The 22,646-nt window shown below is 36.5% G+C and overlaps 1 protein-coding gene and 1 long non-coding RNA gene across 2 annotated transcripts; one reads left to right on the top strand and one right to left on the bottom strand.

The window, feature by feature from the left end:
* Window positions 1-641: 641 nt before the first annotated feature.
* LOC121415826 (GTP-binding protein Rit1-like) lies at window positions 642-22,322 on the bottom strand. Its single transcript, XM_041609171.1, has 5 exons — window positions 21,960-22,322; window positions 15,779-15,835; window positions 12,271-12,344; window positions 2,298-2,489; window positions 642-1,730 (listed from the first exon to the last, which is right to left on the bottom strand). Exons 1-5 carry the CDS (start codon window positions 22,093-22,095, stop codon window positions 1,485-1,487), a joined length of 705 nt encoding a protein of 234 aa, XP_041465105.1. The 5' UTR covers window positions 22,096-22,322; the 3' UTR covers window positions 642-1,484.
* Window positions 19,215-20,203, top strand: LOC121415827. Its single transcript, XR_005970064.1, has 2 exons — window positions 19,215-19,742; window positions 20,055-20,203. It is a non-coding gene; the product is annotated as an uncharacterized LOC121415827 (long non-coding RNA).
* Window positions 22,323-22,646: the final 324 nt, after the last annotated feature.

The following is a 22,646-nucleotide window of genomic DNA, read 5'->3' as shown; positions in this document are numbered from 1 at the left end:
CTGTAAGATCAAATCATTCCAAAATCTTGCTAAAACTAAACACATAGAAATCAATTGCACAGAAAGGACCTAATTTGTGACAGGAAGTCTTTGACCCGCTTCACTGGTCAACTTTAAAAAATATTTTCAACACATTTTGTTTAACATCTATAGGCCCATGGCACATAGCTTAGAAGTAAGAATGGCTTACAACTTGTAAAATTCTACATCATACCATTCCTTTTAATTCACTATTGGAGACATATTTATCATAAAGTTACAAGACACACACAAAAAACGACAAAAAGTAGACATCTACATGCAGAAGACAATGGCCCGTATTCTGAAGTCGGGTTTAACTTAAACTCAGGTTTAAAGTTGTGGTTTAAGTATGGACAGCCAATTGTTACACAATCACTAACAGTAGAGATATCATACTTCAGCTCATTCGGCTCTCAAATCATTCATAATTGTGTAGGAAGTATAAATAGATGATCGCCTTCACCATCGATGAATCAGGAAAGAGCACAGTAAAACATACAACTTAATAAAAATTTGGATACTTTTAGCTTCCAATACTTAAACCACAAATTTAAACCTGAGTTTAAGTTAAACCGACCTTAGAATACGGGCCAGAGTGTGAATGTGAACAACGAACAACACTTGGATACAAAATAAACAGAAACACGAAACAGAGAAGAGTTCAAAAAATTCATCTAACATGCAGAAACCTTAAAGAGGTTGACTAAAATTGTGCATATCCATCCACACATATGCAACATTTTCTGATCATCCCAATATCAAAATGTCTTTAAATGTTCTGACGAACCCATTCTTTAGAATATACATCCCCACAGGCATTTACTTCCTCGAGCAGTCTCCGAGGGAATTCTTTTCATACTAAACATGTTGCAGCATTTTCATCTGAAACTGAAAGTCCCATCAACCTTCAAAAATTCTGGCTCTTTTCCCAATATTTTCAAGAGTCTGTAACTTTGGAGATAGCTGGGCAGCATATATTTTGTCATTGTTTTTGTTTCTCTCTTCACTTTCATGTATTTAGTTTATAGGCAACCTTTTGACCTTTTGTTTTTCACTAACATTTCCATCTGTTCAACAGGTGTCAAGTTCCTTGGCATTTTAGTGACACACAGTAGACTGCCATGGTAAGGGGCTAGAGGATTGCGTTTGTGGAGCCTCTTTGTAACACCATTAATATACTCTGGTTAATTATCCAGGATGGCAGACTTCACAGGGGTTCTGTCCTTTCACAAGGTCTCTGATGATGTGCTTCCCTCATGGGGGGCGCCGCATCTCTCGCACGATGACAACGAAGCCGTTCAATGATTTACTTGGGGTGACACACAAACCACAGATGCATCACAGGCTGCCACTCCCTAGCTTTGAGTCACACACATAATACAGGGAGAGAGATTGAGAGATAGAGCGTGCTAGGCGGAGGGGAGTCTCTGATCTCCTATTAATTTACTCTGTCAGTTATTGGCTCACGACGATGACGACCCGCTCTGTTGCTTCTTGAACACTCTCCTGGCAATCTTGTGCAGACTCATGCCCCGGCTCTTTCTCTTTGACCGCTTCTCCAGTGCCTGGATCTCCGCCCGTTCCTTCTTCCTGATTTCCCTGACAAGAGTGTGGAAGACATCGTCCACAAAGTGCCTCAGAGCTGCCGAAGTCTCAAAGAAAGGACAGTTGAACTCCCGAGCCAAGGCATGGCCTTCTTCAGGTTGAACCTTAAGTTTCAATGAAACAAGAGAAACAAGAAAAGATGGCTAACTAATTGCAGATTCATTTATCTCAATTTATCCTATCACCCGATAACAAATGACTCTACACATATAGCTCCTGCTTACTTTTTTTCTTTTTTGCAGAGATTACATCAATAGATACACCATCCATCATAGTTATTTTCAAGACATACTGAGTATATTTCATTTCGAGCTGTACTGGTTACTTTCACCATGAATGTACTAGTATTTATAAAGGGAAGGGAACCTGTATATATTAAAAGAAAGATTAATCTCTACTCTCCTTTAACCTTCTTTCATTGCTACGTGACATACTGCACCACAATGGACAGCTGAATAACAGGAATATACAAGTAAACCAGTGTTTAGAATGGCCTGCCATGAATAAATCTGATCTTTGTAATATCAACCTCAGACTTTTATTTCTGAATTCATCAATTTACCATTCTAAAATCAGCAATAAAAACTTTTTTCCTTATTTCATAATATTAACAAATTTACTCTTAAAGAATACAGAAAAAATAAGAACGAATGAAAAAAGAAGACACGTACCACTCGATATTGCTCAAGGTCATACTTGTTTCCGACGAGGACAATAGGTATATCCTCTCTGTTTCTGACTCTTTCAATGTCTTTCTTAAACTCTGCAGCCTCCTGGAAGCTCCTCCTATCTGTAATAGAATAACAGATGATGAATCCCTCACCCCTCCTCATGTACTGATCACGCATTGCTGTGAACTCGGCCTGTAAGACAAAGTAAAATGAAAATAGGGAATGAAGATGAGGTTTGATTACCTTGAAATATGTTAAAATTCTGTTACCGGTATACTCATTATCTTATTGTCAAATATCGTGTTGTTCTTTCTGGTACAATAGGGAATATGGGTGGTGGGTTATGTTACAGGGAAATCACATACTGATGAAAAACAAATGTGCAATACACCATTTTTAACTGGATTCCCAGCTTTTCAAGAAAACAAATTCCCTCATTTTTCCCTGATGACGTTTAAAAATTCCCTTATTCAAACCCATTTCTAGTTTCGCATGTTTTCTAAGTTGTGAAAGTGAATTACATGTATTTTCAGTACAAAAATAATAATGTAAAACTAATTAGTACCACCATAGCCAGTCAATCAATGGATGTTGTTTTGATATGCAACAAAATATGCAACAAAAAAGTCTGACTACCATGCTTTTGACTTTTGGACTGATCAAAATTCCCTGATCAAATTCCATGATTTTTCTATGACTGGAAAAAAGTAAAATAATTTTCCTGGATGGGCTTGGAATCCTGTTCAATGTGTGGGTTTATCAAATCTTCAAGCTCATAAATACATGTATATGTGATTCTATTATGAATCAAATCAGTGAAATATTATCTGTATTGAAAAAATAATCTTGGTGAAATCTTATCCTGCATCAATTATACAGAGAGGAGCTTCTCAAGAATTGTAATATAATCATCTCTATATCCATCCAATCATGCATTGTGCTGACATGCACATCTTGCATGATACATTGCTTTTTTAAATAAACAGATGCATGTACATGTACTGTACATGTAATGCTGTGCATAACAAATCTAAAGGCTGTACTTGGTGAGCTTTGAAAGACAGTTAGATCTTGGTTTCCCTTATGATTACACACATTTGCATGTACATAGGGATGCAAACCATTCTTTTTTCCAGATTTGTTTGGGGTTTTTTTCCGCAAAAAATAGTCATGCTACTCCTATAAAAATGTTTTCCTTACATAGAAAATTTGCAATTTTTCTTTAACAGAATCCTTTTCTTTATGTTTATTCCTCTCAGAGTAACTTTTTTAATACAGTATGTGAAGGTTGGCATCTTTTCAAACAGTCTACTTTTAAAGGCCTATGGCATTAAAAAAAAGATTTTTCAAAGAAGAAATGTCATTATTTATTTCAATTTTACTATTTACATACAAAATTAAAATATGTATTTCCACTCTAATATAAAAAGTGAATGGATTAAGAATTGTACATTAATTTTGCAGGAGTTTGAACTTCATATAACCTCTTCCCTTTGTGTGCATGTTTCATACAATATATTATGGGTCATTGCCCTATATGGGATCTGTCATCTTGAATGAAAATTGACACGAGAGAGGCATCTCTTTGTTCTACATGTACATATAGTTTATCCCCTCCTCCTTCTTCCCCATCTTCTACTACTGCTTTGTCTTTTCTTTTTACTCCTCTTTTTTATCCCTCCTCCATCTCCTCTTCGTCTTCTTCTTCTCCCTTCCTTGTTTTCGTCTGCCCTACTTTAAGGTCTTTCTCCATTTTTGTCTTCTTCCAGCTACATGGCATCAGTCCCTTTTATAATCATTAGCCCTGTCCTTTTCTTTCTCTTCCTCATGAGGTACATGTAGCAATTCTTCCCTCCATCTTATCAATAACTGGTACCTTCAATACAATATTTCTTGTACATGTATAGGCTTAATTCTAACTCTCTTTCCCTCTCTTCCTTTCTCCCTCTGCCTTTCATGTTTGTACTGTCTCCTGACCTCATCAGCCCTTTCTCCCATTTCGAAGGCACATACATGTACGCAACCATATGAACCCTTGTACATTTTACCCCTAGCACCTCCTCCTCTTTCTCCTCCTCTCCCTGGCTCTCTCCCCTCTTCCTGGCTCTCTCTCCCCCTCTCATCCCCCCTCCACCCTCCTTTCCCAGGGATCTCCATGCATCTATCCAGGGCAGCACACAGAGCCTTGGCTCAATGTAATTGTCATGCCTATCACAAAGGGGTAATACAATCTCCCTGCTTGCACTGCCTCAACCAGGACACGTTACCCTCCTCCAGGTCACCAGTGTCTTCTATCATTCTCCGTATTCAGAATTACAATTTGCTTTGCAAAGTAGGCCTACAGTGTATTTTATCATATAAAGAAGGTATTATTATTTGTCCCAGCATTTAAAATAATGCTTTTTATAAACACGGTCAATTCTACATGTAGCAAGATTGGTTCAATTTGATCCTTACCATTTTACATGTAATTTCATTTGTACGATTGTATTTGGCTTTGTATTTGACATCAATTGAATAAACCGATCTTAAACTTGAGGTAAATTAAAAAAATATATAACAAATAATTACACCCGTCAGGTACATTGTACATAATTATACACAAGACTCAAATTGTAAAAAAAAACACTACATGTGTACAATCACTATTTATAGAAATGAACTCAAATGACAAGTACATGTAGGTCTGGGCCAGCCTCGACTTCTACATGATATGCATCATTATTGTGGTGAGGTCTGTTTGGAAGCACCCACTGCACAGGAATAATGGGTTGTGTGCAAAACGAACCACGGTTTAGCAGCACACAATAGCACGCCTCCCTGTAGCTTGACCAACTTGTCAACCACTGAGTGCACATAACTGGGTGTTTTTTTTTGTATGAGCAAGGGATGATTCATAACTGCATTGTGATTTATTTGTGGAATACAGGCCACCTTATCCCCTTTGTCACATGATCCAATACAAAAACATAAACAACTCTGAATAATAACATGCACAATAGGGCGTGTGTGTGGATTATTAGCCTACAGTTGTGAAATGGTTTCTGTAATTTTCTGTAAATTCACGTGAGCCCATGTGTTTTTCAATGACAATGCTGCCTTTATTGTGTAGACAAGGGTGTGTTAAAGAAATATACATGTACCAGTGGAAAAAATAACAATGTACATTTGTATGACTGTTTCATGACTGAATCTTCCCAAATAGTGTTTATGGTAATACCATACTTTTTCACATGTTATACATGTAGTATACATTTATTAGACATTTTTACATATGTACATGTATGTTCAAATACATGTACATGTAGGCCTACATTGTACATGCATGAAGGAGGGGTCTGGTTAAAACATGTCTATAACATGTACATGTAAAAGCTGATTACATAATGAATTTTAAAAATAATATTTATTGCTAATACATGCAGTTGGTCTACATGTACATATGAATTGCAAAAATATACGGTAGGCCTATCGCATCTTCTACCTAGTGCAATAAAGTGATTTTAATGAAACAAAATCAAATCATAGGCCTGTGAATGGAACTTCTATTCACATCCACATGTTTACAGAGCAAATAGCCCTACATGTATAAAATCAAATATTAAACTGCATCTGTAAGATCACAAACAACAACAAGAATTACATGTAGAAATTAAAACAATTTTTTGAGCCCACAATACATGTAGTAATTTTGACCCAGGAAGTACATGTAAAGGTCACCCTGAAAGTGCATTACAGCACATGTCCGAACCTGAGGAAGGACCAGGATAGAACAACATCCATATTTCGTCAGATTAAAAACACAGTTGAGTTTGCATTTTAAAAGACGTTTAGTTTCATGAACGACAAAAAAAATTGCTAGAACACAACCATGGTTTGAACTAAACATCATTGAAAACCATGCTTCTAGGGTATAAAGTGTAGATTCAAAGCAGTCAACATGCGGTTAGATAGAAAGAGAATTGTTTGTGCAAAATCTTGAAAACAAAAGATGCAGTTAACCTACTGAACTCGGCTCCAATCAATCTCAATCTTTAAAATCACTTTCAGTATGAGAAGACATCATCCCATCTATTCCCATGATCATCACATATCAAACAAAACTAAACTTTCTATTCATTACCAGGTTCCAATTCCACTGAACTGCATTCTAGGGTTGCAGTAATGGGCCTAACAACTCTAGGGTAGAGCACTCGGTGAACTTGGAACCTTTTTCAGCCGGGTGTTCCAACTTCCAAAAATAATGAAACAACTTTTATATGAAGGGACTAGAGAGGCAGATCTGAGTGGTAATATTTTCTTTGCATAAAAGGGTATACCTGAATATGTTAAATTGTATTTAAAGAGCCATATCATTCAGTCTAAAGTTAGAATTCACAAAAAAAATTCTAGGCCTAGCCCTACATGTACATACATGAATTGATATTGAATTTGATTATTACTAGAGTGTGTTTATTGTACATGTTCTTGTACAGGTCTGTATTCCTACAATAAACAGCTTGGTAGTTGAGTGTACCGTACTTCAAGTCATTCAATGAATTCTGCTGAACAGTACTACATACAGTGTACATGTTGTACTATGATGAGTTGACAATATTACAAATATGAAAAAAGATGGAGTATTAGGCCTACACAAACCATGACGATTCACTCTTTAAATTATACCTCCATGCATATAGTAATTCTCATCCTTTTTCTGATGATGTACATCTTGGTATCAATTCAATAATGGGATCTGCTTGTGTGTACATGTACATACTGTACATGTATGGTTTTGCTCCACAATTCAAATGCCAGCATACTGTAAGCATGCAACCAATTGCACGTGTGAAAGCTCTGAAAACTGAGGGTGAAATAGAAGCAAGAACTCCAACCCCAATTTCGTCCTGGGAATGATAAAGTTCAAGTCTGTGTGCAGAGTGAGGGCCCACGGGCATGAATTCAATCTACTTATTTGTTTTGAAGTGGACCACATTTCATGCAGCTGAAGTAACAATAAAAGGCTTTCACATTTCTCTATTTGAATGACCCATGGGTCACCTTGATGTCTTGATCATGAGAAGGTACTCTTGCCAGCTATAGAATTCCTTAAATATCTAAACATAAATCGTACATTTCAAAACGGTAAGCGCCAATTAAAGCTAATGTTCAAATTATTCCAAATTATTCAAATTTTTCCAATTTATCAACTGCAACTGGGATGGTTATTTTTTTCAAAAAATGTGTATAAAATAAAACCACAAAAAATAACCAACTGGTTGTCATTTTTGCATGGTCCGCCATCCCCCCCCCCCATTTTCAAAACTGTTCCCTGACCCCTAAACTGTAATCAAAAGCATTTTCACAATACACATTCTCTTTTATCCAATAATTGATATTTAATCAATTAACCATCAGTCTGAAAAGCAAAATGGGATCACATTAGAAACACATTTTCAATCATTGCATACATGTACATGTATGTGAAAAAAGACTAAAACTAACTTCTTCTTGAGACCAGGCTACATGTACAAACAATCAGCTGACAGAGGCGCTTGGCTGCATGTGATTCCGCATTGGAAATGAGCTGATCCGGGAGTGTGATCACAGCACATGCAAACCCAGTAGGAAATGATATCTCACCGACAGATTTGAGTGAATTAATTAGGGTGTTCCAGCTTAAGGATGTATTAAGATGGGTGTTGTAATGGTAACCTAGCTTAGGGATAAGCCTGGGAGTATACCATTGGGTAGAAATGAATTTATCATTTTAATTCCAATGCTGGAAACTAAATAATGAGGACTGTAATAGATGTACTATAGTCTAATAAAGACTTCCACTAGAGTGATTTAAATCTTAATCCTGAGGTGCGGCTCTACAGGGAGTGAGCTTTAGTCTAAGCATCTTATTAATCAAGCTAGTCAGAGACAAACCTGCTCAATCATAGAACAAGAAAAATTGACACTCATACCCTTTTCATAAACCTATCCTCCAATTAGCCGCCTAAGAGTAATGCGGATAATTCAATAAAAATTGCGTTCATAAACTCCGAAAATAAGCCGCATTATTTTTACGAGCGCCCGTCCTGAAAAAGGCGGATAATCGCCATGACAACTGCCCCTACAGAAATTTAAGCGTGCCGCTTGCTAGTAACTAGCATGCGACTAGCAGGGCGCTCGCTTAATAAGCGAGTGCATGCTAGCGAACAGTCCCTGCTCGCTAAAAGATCGCTTAACTATTACTCTGCACACATATTACACGCTTATTAAGCTAGCCGCATGCTAGTTACTAGCATGCCGCAAGCTTACGCAAGCTAGTAACACGCTTGCCGCAAGCTTGAAAATTTCTGTGGGGGTGGACACTCCCCCTCCGATGCGGTTGTGTTGGAAAAGGGTGACCTTGTGACCGCACCATGGCAATTATCCGCATTATTTGGAAATGCGTTCATAAACTCAAAATCTTTAATATCCCGATGCCGCTATTATGCGGATAATAGCAGCATCAGAGTAATGCGGATAACTCTTGTCCTCCTCCAATTTTACGACCAAATTATGCTGCTATTAGCCGCCTAATTCATTTTAATTGGGTTTATGAAAGGGGTATAAGTTTGAGGTCTACATAAAAAATATGTTTTCATTTACTTCTGTACTATTCATTCCTTGTGATCCTTTGAAATTCAAATATTCATTTGGTTCAGTTTTGTTTTTGTTTTGTTTTGACATTCAAATAATATTCATTTTGTTCATTATTCTTTCTGTTTTGTTTTGTTCAGTATTTTTTCTGTTCTGTTTTGACATTCAAATAATATTCATTTTGTTCAGTATTCTTTCTGTTCTATTTGACATACAAATGATATCAATTTTGTTCAGTATGAATTCTTTCTGTTCTATTAGAATTCAAATATCATGTCTGATCAGTATTCCTTTTTTGGGGGGTGGTGAAAATGCAAAAAAAAAAAATCACATTTTATTATCTACCGTTTTGATTAAAAAACACTTAAAAATATGGATATGCACCATATGATTACAGCGTATTATGATAATTGATTCAATTTTGCATACCATATTCCATACCAGATTCTGTATATTGAGAAACCCAGGTCAGTTGTTTTACAATGCACTATCTCTTCTTGGTAGATAATATTTTTCGAGGACCCCTTCATGTCATTGTACACATACAATCTATTCAACCAGTGGTTGCAAGTGAAGATAATTTACTGGATCTTACCTACATGTACAGTATACAGTAATTTGTTGCTGTGATGAGTTTATTTTTTTCAGTCACCATTCCCTACTAAATTTTGATTGATTTTCAGATCAAGTCATCTCCACTTTCTGGTGAAGATTCTAGGAAATGCATGAACTTTGACCCCAAAGACAATAAAAACAAAATAACCTTGAATCCCACACTGACACAACAGGATGTGAAAATTTACTTTTTGGAAGCCACATGAAAGTTTTTAACTCAATACAATGTATGAAAAATAAAGTTCACATTTATAATCTCATACCGAATTGCACAACAAAGCCAACCAAAATTAATTCAGACAATTGGTCAGCATATATCTGTTATTCAGTTTCTTACCTTTTAATGCAGTGTATTTATTGATACTAGTTTGTATGATTTTATGTTTTGATTCTGAGTAATTGAACATTTTGTTATATCATGTAATTTTGAATGAAATTTCATGCTATGTTTATTTCGCATGAAAATACTACAGTGGATTCACCTGGATGGGGTATGGGTTAGGGCGAGCAGCGGACTATAGTTATTTGGTTAACTTTGCCCAATGCCTGGCAGCTCATCCAGGTGAATCCCTTGTTTTATTATTTTTATGTTACTGTATTATTGTAATAATTATTTTTTATCATTGTATTTTACTTGTTTGATATTCTGCCAAATAAAATAATAAAAAAATAAAATAAAGTTCACATAAAGAATTCAAGATCGTTTAACTAGTGATTAAGTTGACCCTCTTCTTGCATCAAAGGGATGTGGGTTCGAATCCCAGCCATTGCATGTTTTCCTTCTGCAAGAAATTTATCCATATTGTGCTGCACTCAACCCAGGTGAGGTAAATGAGTACTTGGCAGGAATTCACATGTATTCCTTCAAACGCATGATTGCATAACAGCTGCACTGCTAAAGCCAGGGGAATCATACTGCATCACTGTAAGTGTTAAGCGTTACATAAAGCAAGTACATAAACATGTATTATTATACAATTAATGCACATTTATGAGTGTGTTATGACGATGCAGCAGCGAGAGGCGGTTGCGCCGAGTGCTTTTGCATAATATTGTGAATGACCGAGAGTTGCTCGCATCATCACTAACATCACGAATCTTAAAATGTGCATTAATTGTTTTAAAAACGGGTCGGCAAATTGAATTTTTCATGGAAATCTTGTTCAAATCCCTCGTACTTGTGTACGATCGCACAGACGAAGAAATCACAAGACTGTCAATTCTGACATCACAGGCATATCTACTATGCGCACCTAAGTAAGCGCATCAAAATCCTAGCCAGCCTCTTTTACTGAACGCGTATCAATTTTACGTGCTATTGGAACTAATGCTGCAAAAAAATTGCACAACTCTCATTATAGACCAGAAACCAAAACTCTGATTTTGAAATTTTAGTTGGAAAACCAGAAATGTATGCACAGTGCTGCACAAAAAATGCACAGTGCTGCACGAAAAATGCACGACTGGAAGGTTGCGCATAAAAGCATGAACATGTGACTTGAATACGCACTCACCACTGGCTACATCCTTGAACCCGTTTTATAATATCATTCAAGTTTAAGCTGTGTGTCAGTGTCTGAGAGTGTTGTAAATGTAGAAGTATTGAGTATACTGTACATTTCCATGTACATGTAGTCCTACAGATATTTAATAGATAATTTGGAATTTTGATAATTGATTACATGTACATGTAGATATTTATACTGTTTGTACTAAAATGCAAATTTAAGTCCTGAGTTTGTATGTTTTTTTAAGGTGTACTTGGCTCTTGACCATCTACCTTTAAAAAAACATACAAACTTTGAGATAATTACATGTATCATGTAAAATAGCATGATATCATCTTGTTATGAGACAATCAACAGAAAGGCCAATCTACATGTAAAAGATATGCATACATGTATTTTGGGGAGAAATTAGCACTTTTGTGTGGAATTGTCTGGTGTACAGGTAGGCCTGTGTACATGTATGAAATATTTTTATCCCAAAACAGTTTTACATAGGAAAGGTGTACATCTCTCCACCCTTCCTGTTACCTTGCATTGTAAACTGACCCATATATTGTATGTCATCACAACATCAATAGGTGTGTGGACAAATTCATTTCAGATATAGTAAAAATAAAACGACTCCTTTCTTTGTTTGTATACATGTGTATTATAATTGCAATTCATTTTTATTGATAAATCATGCATGTATAATGTACATACATGTATGTATACTTTCAATAATGGGAAATTATGATATTTGAGGTCTGATCACCTTTACAGAGCTATTGATTGGTACATACATGTTTATTTAATGAAAACTTGATCACATTCTCAATCTTGAATCGGAAATTTGCTCAAACATTATAAAATGACTTGTTTGAAATTTTCTACTGCTAGTTGGACTTTTTGCTTAACACCAGTGAATTCACTGGCCAAATAAGCCTGTATAAGTGTACATGTAAAGCTACCCACTTTTCCTGAATCATCAAGAATCTTCAAAACAAATTATTGGTATTATTTAGAATGTAATAATATTTTTCATGTGTTTTATTGAATCAACATGAAAAAAAATATCAATGATTTTAAGTCCATATTATTACTGTACGTGTATCTAATGTTTTGGGCAAGGAATGCATATCCTTTCGGGCTAAAGTTATCTTTACATGTGTAATGTCTGCACAAATTACATCATACATTTATGAAGAATACAGTATTAGTGGGCTGTAGTGCAATAAATTGTAGGAGCCAATATTTACCTGTCCAGCTGTATCTAGGATGTCCAGCTGACCTACTTCACCATCGATGACAGCTTGCTGAAGATACGCATCCTCTGTAAAAATTGCAGGAAAAGAGAAAAATGAGAATATAAAAGAATTCACATGCACCCATCACAGGTGTTAAAAGGCAATCAAATATCAAAAGAGACTCTAGATGCTACTCTACTGTACAGTGTGCAGCTCAGTTTTCAAGAAATGCCTGTACATAGCCTTTTATGGTTATACACATACACCCGGGTAGAGAGAGGCATGTACATTTATTTTAATATAGAGCATCGCACTCAAAGCTGTATACAGTGAAAAAAATAATATGATCTCATGTATACATGCAGGTACATTAAAAATGGGGGAACTGGGGAGAGTCTCACAAACTTATTTTGCTCTGAGCCAGTCAGATGCAAGGATTTCAGTAGCTTATTATTATTACACTTTAGTGAACTTGTGAAAATCCCTGATCAGCTGGTCTTTGGAGGTGTTAACTGTAAAATATAAAAAAATTATTGATTTTGTTTTTCTATCCTTGTTCCTACTGCATATGGCAGCACGATCTCATTCAAATTCTGGTTTGTACCTGTAGGATTTATATTAAAAAGTAATTAATTAGTATCAATTCTAAATACATGGAGGCCTACCTACATGTATAAAAGGCAAAAATAAATACAATTCAATCATAAAGAAGATAGCCAAGTTTATGACAGCTACCCTTGGAATTTTAATCAATTTATTCATTTATGTTATATGAATTCATTCATTGTAATCACTTTCATATGCATGTATCTGACAACAGGACTCTCAAAAATGAAGTGTATGAAACTACGATCCCGGATCTTCTCAAACAAAATAGCTGTGGGAATATCTACAAAGTCTTCTATTCTCAGTAATTCTAAAGGAACACAGAAATTAGTACCTGGGATAGAGTCATGAAAGTAGTAATTTATTCTAGTCTCACTTGGGTGTTTATTTGAGTGTAATGAGTTGCAATCAATTGTACTTGATTGTGTCTTTTGATTAACGAGGACCAAGATTAATGGGATTTTTTTATCTTGCTTATTTGTGCAATATCCTGGACAAAATATTTTTTTAATTTCCACCATGCACCTCCCATGGACATACAATTTATAAATCACGGTGGATTTTCATTTCAATTTGGTCCAATGCCAAGCCGCCTAACTGCCAACTCGTCTACTATCATTTGGTCTACCATCAGTACATCCATGCCATATCCACATGGTCTAATCTGCCATTTTGTCTAATAACCAGTTGGTCCAATAGCCATACCAGTTGGTCTAATTAGACTAAGTGTTGATTGGGCAAAATGAATGAAAATAAAATGAAAATTAGACCAACTGGTTATGAGACGAATTGGTCATAGACGAACTGGTGATTAGACGAAGTGATAATTGGACAAAATGTTTATTGGACCAAATGGTTGTTAGATGAAATGTTGAAGGACGGAATGGCATTATGGAGGTAGACCATGGGGTGAGTGGACAAGCTGGCAGTGGACGAATTGGCAATTTACTATCATGTTGACTACATGTACATGTACATTATGCAGGCCTGCATTATGTCAGTATGCAATATGAATTGATACATGTAGCTGGGTCCATAAAGGTAGAAGATCTTGGAAATACCTCAAAGAAACTTGGATAAACATTTGTACTGCACATGTACTGTACTTCACGTACATGAGCAAAAAATTAATGGATTTGCACAGCAATGCAGATGCAGGCCTTCAACCCTGTATGATTTGTTTGTTTGGAACATACACTGTATTCTTTCATTTTTTCTCTCTCTCTCTCTTTGCTTAGTTGTGGTTTTAATAAATGCAGGAAATGTAGAGGGGCGAATGCAAAACAAGTATGACGTGCAAGGAGAGAGAGAGCAGAAGAGAGGCCAAAACACCCTCTCACAGTCAATTACTGCTCCCTGTGCGTAGATTGGAGCTCTTATCTATGCCGTACGTGCCGCCGGTCTACGACTTGGTGAGGGTACTTGAAGAGGGCCACAGAGTTCATCCAGAGGAGAAATCCAAGTGAAATCTCATCTTATTTTGTTCTTTATCTGGTTCAACATTATGCATAGTATGCATACTGTACAGAATATCAGTGAGCATGGTCAAAGTACATTTGTATTCTTCTTTCTCCAAGGCCACAAAAAAGACCCTCGCTTTGGGAAACTTGGAGGCCTATATACAATTTGAAAACATGTACCAAGTTTAATATGGTTGGTACTACTAACCACAAAAATAACAATGAATATTATTTCTAAATATGTGACAAATTTGAGTTCTATTGCACCTACAGTGCAATATTTGGAAAAATGAGAGTATTATATTAACTTCTATTTAATGGCAGATTTGATTTTCGTGTTTTCTTCGTCACTTGAAATTTCTGTTTACATGTAAATTCAGAATGCAATGTAAAAACTACCGTAACTGATCTTTCACCAGGCCATGCATTTCCTTTCTCCATTCTAATACATGTACATGTACGTTTAGTTCCAGACTTGTAAGAAGGCAGATGGTCCCTTTTGATTGAACCCATGACCACCTATTCATGGAGAGGCACTCAACCACTGAACCACTATGCCCTGTAATTGATTGTGTACTTTATATATGTAATAATTGAGAAAATAGGTTTTTATAACAAGTCATAAACATGGTTTGGCCATGGTTTGATGATACTGTACAGTAATATGTGTACACTGTACATGACTACATGTATGGATGTACATAGAGGGTGGCTCCTGAGAAAACAGGGGTAGTTCTACAACAATGAAGGCAATATGACACACATCCTGTGAAGATAAATAAAGACAAGTTCAGGAAACTACTGGCAAAAAAATTCAGGAACAATTACAAGTACAATGTACCTGGGCCTGGCTTTCTACAGTGCCTTGGCTCTGGGATACTCAAACTGTACTACATGTACATGTACATGTATGTATAAGGTATCTTGGAGCTGATTTTCCCCTTTTGGAATTTACACACTTTAAGACTGTCCATCTAATTTTTAAATATTGAGCCCCCAGTGAAATTGAAAAATAAAATGATCCTTTTCAATTTCAATTCTTGCTATGTACAGTGTTTTATCTTTGCAAAAACATGGCCATGTCTTAATTTCTATGCCTTCCTTCAGTACAGTATGTTCCTCTGTTTGATTGTACAGGTGTTGTGGCTGAAGTCTCCGCACTCTGAACCACAAGGCCTGGGGTTTGAATCCCACCACAGCACTCACGACCTTTGGCAAGGCCTTTATCTGCCACTCTCCACCCAGGTGTAGTAAATGGGTACCCGGTAGGAATAAATTCCTTGAATGCTCGAGCGTCCGATCAGGATAGCCGTGCTCAAGCCTGGGTAATAGTATGCAGCACGCGCATAGAAACATAAAGCCCTAGGCCTATATAAATGTTGCATGTTATTATTATTGTAAATATTGAATGAATTCATGATTAAAAAAAAATATTTTTCAAAAAACAAACTTACCTATCGTAGGATCGTGGTACTCTAGGAAGCTGTGTGTCACAAACTGAAGTGTCAAAGCTGAAAGAGAGAAAAAGATTTTATACATGAAATTTCAAATTGCAATCAGTACTTTTCACCGACATGTTCAAAACCTCATACATGTACATGTATATCTCATTATATCAATACAGTGTATATCTACATGTTTATGTACACTGACTTGGGTTCTAATGATTTGCAGTACAGTAATTTTAATAGTGGATTTTGGGAGGATAGCTTTACAGGTACATACATATACATGTAGGTCTACAGAGCTACATGTATGTACACTGTACATGTACATTAGGTCTAATAATTCACACAAGTACATGTACATGTATGATACATGTATGCATCGAACATGTACATGTACGCATACACTCCTTTAAAGTATTTCATTCTCACGATACATGTATACACTTGCCTGGGAACTTGATCCCTTGTTAAGTACATGAGCACTTAATAGCTTCATGCTTGTCTACTACTACTACATGTACACATGTATACATGTACTGTACAGTATGTCAGTCTACATACATGTAGACCTACAGTACATGCAGGCTACTCAGTCTCATTGTATGTTTGCATCTAAAGTTGCTACTAATCATTCATGTAAATGTACATACATGTACAGTACATGTGCAAGACCCTACAAGTACAAACTACATGTACATGTACAGAAATGTACATGTGTACATGTAGGTCTACATGTACATGTTGGGCTATAAGCACGTAAAAAACACAGATCCAAAATATACTGTACACGACCATTTTAAAGTTGTCATTCCAAGTGTTGGTGTTTTGGAGGATCATGTAATGTAGGCCCAATGTGCATACATCCTTGTGCATGTACTATTTCACCTCTCCCCCTATCAAAAAAATCCTTACAACCAGGGCAGTGACCTCCAAGCTCTATGAAACACCCACCAGGTACTGTACATGTAGGATATTGGTCATTCCATGGAATAGATCCATGGTCATTCATAGACCAAGAGAACAAAGAAAATTGGTCACTTTAAAGTGCAGAAGAGTACGAAACCTGGAAATTTTTTAGAATTACATTTTCATTAATCTGCTCTTGATGGACTACGCTATAAAAAATGTGTATACTGTCTGTATGTATGTACATGTATGTGCATGAATCTTGCAATCTTGCAATAAGTTCTGTACTGCAGTTTCTGTAGACAAGCCGAGAATTTGTAATTTTGTAAAATTCTGGGAATGGGGGCTAAAAAATAAACATACTGTACAGTATGTACAGTAGGGCCTACATGCATATAACCACAATACAGCAGTTTGCAAACCATACAGTCTTCTTTGGTTGTGACTTCATGTACATGTAGATACAGGCTGATACAGCTTGTTAGTCATACAATATAAAGGTACTGTATTATGTAGAAGGCCTTTATTTTCCCAGGCAACTCCAAACCAGGCAATAAAAAGCAGATGTGAAACCCTGCAAAGCATATTTCACACATGTGCATGTATTTTATAGACCTACACTGTGGCTCACACATCCAGGGTAGGGCAATTAATACCATGAATCTCAGCAATGACATACAAAACTACCAGTATTATATACATACACATATAGGGTCTACATGTACATTTAACTGAAAGGACCCCTGGCCATATTGCAAACATGAGAAATTGTCTGCAGAAGCAAGGATACATACATGTACATTGTACACGTACATGTACATGTAGGCCTACATGTTATTATATACATCAGAGACATCAGTCCTGGTGGTGGGGCAAATGTAAATGTATCAATTTGCCCCTCCCCAATAAGTTTGACAACTTAAAAAATCATAATATGCAACAAACACTTGAAAGCATTGTAAAACCATGTTAAGTTTGATTATTTGGCAGAGTGAATATTTTGACATGTACACATGTATGCGTGCTGCCGTGCTTCCCATCTTGAAACATCGATAGACATCCCTCCATGAAGCCTACATACATGTACCATAGAGCTACACTTGCCTGTACCATACAGGTACATGTACATGTGTAGAGTTGTTGACCTAATGTACAGGCACTCCGGTACATGTACGTACATCTTTCTGTTCCAATGATCAATGTACGATCATACGATGTACTGAAAATATGCATCCACTTTAATAGAACTCAAAATGTACAATAATGAAAATATATGAAATAGACTTCATGTGAATAAATGCACTGCACATACAAATAAGACTTTTTATTCAACTTCGAGGAGATTCATTTGCATTCAAACTTAAAACAGCCATAATCACAATACCACTTTCATGCATTTCACAATGCATTTCCTTAACCCTGGACTATCCTTATTATAAACCCTATACCTACAGTGTACAATAATATACTAGGGAATAGGGATGCCAGTTGGAATTGATCAGAGGGCCTGAAAATTACCTAGAATACAATATTTTGTACACAAAAATGTCAAAACTATGGCCTGAAAATATGTGAATTGCCAGAGCCTGAATTCAGGATTTTGTCTAAAAACTAGCATCCCTGGTATACTATCTTTTGTTTCACACTGTCTTTCTTAAACCCACACTATTTTCTTAGCCAGGGTTAACTTACATGTAATGCCTTAACCTCGGACTACAATGTACATGTATCGCACAGCTCATGAATATTGATGATTTTGCCACACAGGGCGTGATTAACAAGCAATTTCGACTTCTGTGATTGGCGAATGCTTAGCCCCATTTTTCCTTAGCCCGGTTTTGTTTCACACAGTATCTCTTAGCACTGCAATTGCATTGCTAGAAGTAGCACAGCAATTTTATAAGCCGGTTAAACCCTGCTTTTTAGCAGGGCCAGATAGTACCGTACTATTTACCCTGCTAGCCCACTGTGCTGAAACCTAAAGTGGGCTAAGCTTAACCCCTGGTAATCGGTGGGGCTACAAGTAAGAGCCCCCCCCCCCCTTAGCCCCACCTTTTTTCTGGGGTTAATACAGGCCTTGGTACTACCAAGGTACATGTACTGTACATGCAGGCCAACACAAGCACACAGTGGTACATTGTACATACTGTACTTTACAAAAGGACATGTACTTTCATGTAGAGTTATAGGCAGTATAATGATGTATGTTTGTAGGCTTCATGATCTGTAATTATGTCATCTCAGATGGACAACCATTGAAAAACACTGCCAATTGTGTCAATATCATTTGTCAACTTACATGTATATGTACGCCTACATACTATAGGCTACTATCTCAGAAAAAAAAGCAAATTCATTTAAATTGGCATGGTCTTTCTTGATCTCTCTTTGAATAAATCCTGCAATTATCAAACTAGCCATAGTCGGAACTTATTCATATTTTAATGGTAGGTTTACATGTATATAAGTATAACTACAAGAGCCTAATTTGCAATATTCAATCCATTTCCCCAAATATCAGAAACTTTGATGTCACTGCAGCAGTGTGCAGTGAGATATATGTAATTTTTAGGCCGTTAACATTTCTTGTTATATTTTGTTTCAATTGAATTTCCACTTTCCTAGATGTTTCATTCTTAATCCTTTTCTACATTAAGTCCCATAGGGCAGGTTATATGTGTTAATGTATAGGCTTAGAGAAAGCCAAGCCAAAGAGCAAACTGTAGGTCCACCCTATATTGTTCCAATTTGAATGGGTTAATCAAGTTCATTGTCTGGTTTTCTGTTAAGACATGGTCAAAGTACCAGCAACTCTAATTGGGTAACAATAAGTAACTTTAGAACTTAGTAAAAGAATAATCTATGTTGGTTCAGTTTCTGCATGCTTTATATAGAGAGAAAAAGCTTTCAGCTATCAGTTGTATCAAAGTTTTCAGAGAGAGAGAGAGAGCGACAGAGATTCAGAGAAAGAGATAGAACTCCTAATTTGTACTTTTGACAAGCTTCTCATCTAGATTTTACAAGTTTGCTATATAAGGTGTAATCTGCTTAAAGCCTCCAATTGGTAAGTTGTTTCAGTAATTTTTAGTATTATATAATGCGATATACATGTAACTCTGACATACTTGCAATGGATCGTATTTGTTAACAGACATATCAACTGTTATGAGAAAATAGTTATCTCTATAAGTTTATTTAATTAACCTGTAAAGTAATGTAGATCAATACGTATTTCATTCTGTTGTAGAATTAAGAGTCCTTGGTAGTATAGTATTTGTATGAATAGGCAAGTTTATTCTTTAGTGCTTTAGTTATTAGTTTCAGTTGTTATATATACATTATGATTTATTATATGTTTCTTTGTTTGTATTTGCAGTATTTTATCTCAATCTTGGTTCGTCTGGGATGATGAAATAAAGCACCATTTCACATAAGCCAACGCCATTTTTGTGAATATATTTCTTTTGGAGTGTATTGACTTTGAAACTCCGCATTGGTTACCAAGGGTAAAGTGCGGCAGTCACATTTGATAATTTTTTTACCTGGGGGAACATAATATCACATGGTCTGGATGATTTTTTTTTTTTACTGGGAAATCTTAGCCGACATTGGAGTTCTATTCTTCAAGGGTTGTGAACCGGCATTGACACGAACATGTGCTCACTTTTCCTGCAAAAACTGCTTGAGTTAAGCTCTCATCTTCATCCAGGAAAGTACAGTCCACCACAAGGTTGGTGTATCATCGTACTTGTAACAAATTACAAATCTATTAAAATCTTTGAGCACTGTCAAAGTCTGTCATTCATACTGCCACTGAGCAATCAGAATACAAAGATTATTTTACAAATCCAGATTTAGATTAAAGAATAGAATAAAAATAATTTGAATAGTCTACCTAGAAATTCAAGTTTTAAATATAGTCTTAAAGACTGAAGTCAAAACATATTTCATGGCTTCCTAAAAAGTAAGTTGCTTTTGAGTTTGCCTCCCTTGTTTCAATCCTGTGATCCTTCGTGCAAACAGCATGGCCCTAGCCACCACCTGGGGCAGTAATCTAAACAAGAGTAGTATACTGTTATACATGTATATCCAAGAAAAATATAATTTGAAGTAAAACTTTTATGTATTGGAGTACATGGATGAGTAGTCCTTGCCTCTTTGACATCACATATGTGGCCAATTTGAAGTCTCAATGGGTAAAATGATTACCTGTATTTACATTACAACTTATAAAAATTCATAACTTTCGTATTGTTTGTCTGGTATTGTTCAAAGTTAACTTTTACATGTACCTATCAACTTGTCTGATTTTTCTTTTTCCTCTAGTTACAACAAGTTTATCTTTGGGTTGGATTGCCCTTTAAGGTGCTCACCCAAGCAAGGAGTTTCAATCATTTGCGCATGCTCAAGACAGCGTATCCAGCTACAACAGACCCGATTCTGTGAATCTGTGCCGCCAGAAAGAGTTCGTAAGAACCCTTGAATTATTTTAGTTGCTTCGCTTCAATATACGGCTGGTACCAAGCCTAACATGTTTACTTGACAGCCAATCACTGCTCGCCATTTAGCATCCATTGTGTAGCTTTTATTCTATTATATATTACTTTGCTCGAGCGTTTTAGATTTTAATACCGTAGTCATTCGTGCGATTTTACTCTGACGAGTGCATGTTGAAAAGCTTCAGTATATGTCCATTTTGAAGGCTATTTCATGGTACCAAACACTTACATGTATAAGAATCAACTGTCTGTCGACTACGAGGCCTATAAACTAAAGCACAGTACATGTACAGTCAGTAAACTATTATTATTACATGTACCTCAATGCTCAAGCGATGTTCGTGCAGGCTCCTCTCCAATTCACTACCGCTACACTACACTCCACCTACCCGAACATCGAGGCCAAAAACTCACTCGGTCCGAGCTCAGACCCTCGCGCATGTGTATGCGATGTTTTGAAATCGGCAGCGAATTTTTAATATACCATACGTGTGAGGAACTCCATGTTGGCTCTAAATCACCAATTTTGAGACTGACAGTGATACTCATGGAAAAGACATTAAACTTTGTGTAAAAGTAAGAATATTAGTTTTCATTGTTTTCAAAGATCGTGATGTTGCATGAATTTTATATTTTACCCCCATAAAATCCCACCTTTGTCACTCGGAGAATCAGAGCGAGTTTTTTGTCTCGATGTTCGGATAGGTGGAGCGTAGTGTAGCGGAAGTGAAGTGGAGCCTGCACGAACATCGAAGTTGAGGTAATTATTATATTATACTCACCACTTTTCCCTACACCTCCCTGTCCAAGTAATACAATCTTATAGACCTTCATCTTTGCTTTGGTGTTATTACTGGCAGGAGTAGATGTAGCATTAGCAGTAGAAGAAGAAGCAGTATTAGTTTCCTCCATGCCCATCTGCTACAAAAAGTCTTTGAATGTCGAGTGTAAAAAAAGTTAGCTGCCGTATGATTTTGTATTCTCTCACTCAGCTCGTAAAGTAAACAAGTTCACAAGTCATTCAATAAACACAGTGTGAAATTTACTGAGCACAACATGTGCTAAACTGGGCGTGATAGTTGGTACAAGATGCTACAGCAAGATGGCCAAAACCCAGTTTTGTTGACAGATTTTCACGAGGCTAACCTGAAACCTCAGACCATGACAGACTGAGGCCGTTTGGTTTACAGAGTACTGTACCCGGACTCCGGAGCTCCGCAGCTCGACGATCCACTACTAACTGATGATCCTCCACGCGGCTGGCTGCGGCGTAATTAATGCCCTGTGAGTGAGTCGATTCTAAATTAGACGGGTTCCACCGAAAAAAGTTTTATTATTCCCACACAGATGATTAATTTTGCTTCACTTTATATGACGAGTAGCTACATAGTCAATTGATGAGTGCACCAACAAGTTCTGCACCTGTACTGGTAACTGACCTGGAGAAATACCCCAAACTTCACTTGGCG

This window comes from Lytechinus variegatus, chromosome 5 (assembly GCF_018143015.1).
Source record: "Lytechinus variegatus isolate NC3 chromosome 5, Lvar_3.0, whole genome shotgun sequence".
Taxonomy (NCBI): Eukaryota; Metazoa; Echinodermata; class Echinoidea; order Temnopleuroida; family Toxopneustidae; genus Lytechinus; species Lytechinus variegatus.
Note: the sequence above shows the minus strand (reverse complement) of the source record. Positions and strands in the feature narration are given on the sequence as shown.